General features: G+C 40.5%; 1 protein-coding gene across 1 annotated transcript; it reads right to left on the bottom strand.

Annotated features, from left to right (window-relative positions):
* Positions 1 to 380: 380 nt before the first annotated feature.
* LOC110869924 lies at positions 381 to 914 on the bottom strand. The gene has a single exon (XM_022119127.1). It carries the CDS (start codon positions 912 to 914, stop codon positions 381 to 383), a length of 534 nt encoding a protein of 177 aa, XP_021974819.1.
* Positions 915 to 2,121: the final 1,207 nt, after the last annotated feature.

The raw sequence follows: 2,121 nt of genomic DNA, 5'->3' as shown, positions 1-2,121 counted from the left end.
CTGAATTCCACTTGCCTATTAGGAGGTAAACCAGGTAGTTCATTAGGGAAAACATCTGGGTAATCAGAGATGACAGAAATATCTTCAATCGTCGGCTTCGGTTCATCTACCATCACCTGTGCCATGTAGATGGCACATCCGCTCTTTAAACAATTGGATTCCTTAAGTATAGACACTTGTTCAGGTAATCCATAGTGTATATCTCCTTAAATGGCGATAATCTCACCAGAAGGGGTTTTAACTTCGATGAGTTTCTTGTCGCAAGCGATGCGGGCTTGGTTATGCGATAACCAATCCATGCTCAAAACTACATCAAACCCCGCCAATTTCATAGGCAGAAGAGATATAGGAATAGAATGTTTCTTAACGGATATTAAACATCAATCAAGAATAGAAGATGCGGTTTCTACTGTTCCGTTAGCAAGCTCTACCTCATACGTAATATCTAGAGTTCTTATGGGAAAGTTTAAAAGTTTGCTAAACTTAAGATCTACAAAAGATTTATCTGCACCAGAATCAGATAGAAATCTAGCATAGACGTCATTGATCAAGAACGTAACTGTTATGACATTATCTTCATTTACAGTCTGCTTAGCATTCATTTGAAAGACCCGTGCATTTGTCTTTTTAGCCTCTCCAGGCTTTTTGGCATTGTTAGGGCAGTTAGTCTTGATGTGCCCCTTTTCATTACAGTCATAGCAAAGAACATCCTTACAGTCCTTGCAGTCTAGGGTCTTATGCCCTTTCCTTTTAAAGATGCCACACGACCTATCCTGCTGATCCTGACGACACTGTCCCTCATGTCGCCTGTTGCAGGTTTTGCAGACGGGTCTGCCACTAGACCCCTGCGGGTTCTTCTTCTTGAACATAAACTTCCCCTTTTGCTTCGACTTCTGGGAGTTGTCATCCTCCATTTTTTCTTTTTCCGTCCGTCTTAGTTTTGACTGACTTACTTCTCAACACATCCAGTGTGAGTGAAAGAGATAGATCCACAGCGGATCTATAAGAAGTAGGCTTTGAAGCCTTAACATGCCCTTTGATTTCGGTGCCAACCCACCGATAAAACGTGCAATGCGTTTGGGCTCCGAGGTGATCAGAAATGGTACCAACCTGGACAAGGAGTTGAAGTCGGTGGCGTACTTCCGACAATCCATGTTTTTCATAACGAGAGTCAGAAAATCTGACTCTACTTTCTCCACTTCGTGTTGTGGACAATAGGTCTCCTTTATCAGGTCCACAAACTTGGACCATTCCAGGTTGTAGAGGGGGATCTTCCCCGTGGATTGTATCATTACTTTCCACCAAGTAAGGGCATCACCCTTAAAGGACTGTGACACAAACTTCACAGTATCCTCCTTAGTACAACCACTGTCTCCATTTCAACAAGCCATCTCATGGCATCGATTGTCCCTTTTTCACCATTAAAGTCTCTGGGCTTGCTAGAGACAAAGTACTTATACGTACATCCTTTAGAAGAACGAGGTTTTTCATCAAACATTATCTTCTTTGGTTCACTCTTTGTAGTCGAAGAGTGAACATAACTCTCTTTGTGAGATGAATGTGGCTTTGAACGGGACTTTGAGCGAGTAGCACTCGACTCTTAAAGTTCTCTAGAACAGTATTCATAGCCTTGCCGACTACTGCATCAATCATGGCCTGGAGATCAGCACCATTGGTATTTATATTTGCAACAACATCGTTAGTATTGTTATGACTGCTGTGAGCTTCATCTGAATTTGCCATTTTAGAAGCTTTGATACTAAACACCAAAATAACAATTGCTTAGTTGCAATATAATTAGTCATCACATTTGATGACTTAACAAGGCATGGTATCATTAAACCATATAGGTTATTAAGTTTTAACATTTCTAACGAATGTTGTTTTGTAAATAATTCGATATATTTAGCCTAGGTCACAAAAGAACCATCAATGACATTAAAATAGGATGTAGTCCATTATTTATTAGACAGGGGATCATAAAGTTACAACTGTCATTGTCGCACTAACAATATTAAATAGCAGAAAGGCTCGTCTCGAAGGACATTAGAATATGGCACATAGGCCTGTCACGAAGGACGTATAGATACAACAAAAGGCCTTGTCACAAGGGACATTAAA

Source organism: Helianthus annuus, chromosome 8, assembly GCF_002127325.2.
Source record: "Helianthus annuus cultivar XRQ/B chromosome 8, HanXRQr2.0-SUNRISE, whole genome shotgun sequence".
NCBI classification, from domain to species: Eukaryota; Viridiplantae; Streptophyta; class Magnoliopsida; order Asterales; family Asteraceae; genus Helianthus; species Helianthus annuus.
The sequence above is the reverse complement of the archived record's forward strand: the minus strand, read 5'-3'. Positions and strand labels throughout refer to the sequence as shown.

Coding starts and splice junctions, on each gene's coding strand:
- LOC110869924 (XM_022119127.1), bottom strand. CDS start 914: ATGGAGGATGACAACTCCCAGAAGTCGAAGCAAAAGGGGAAGTTTATG.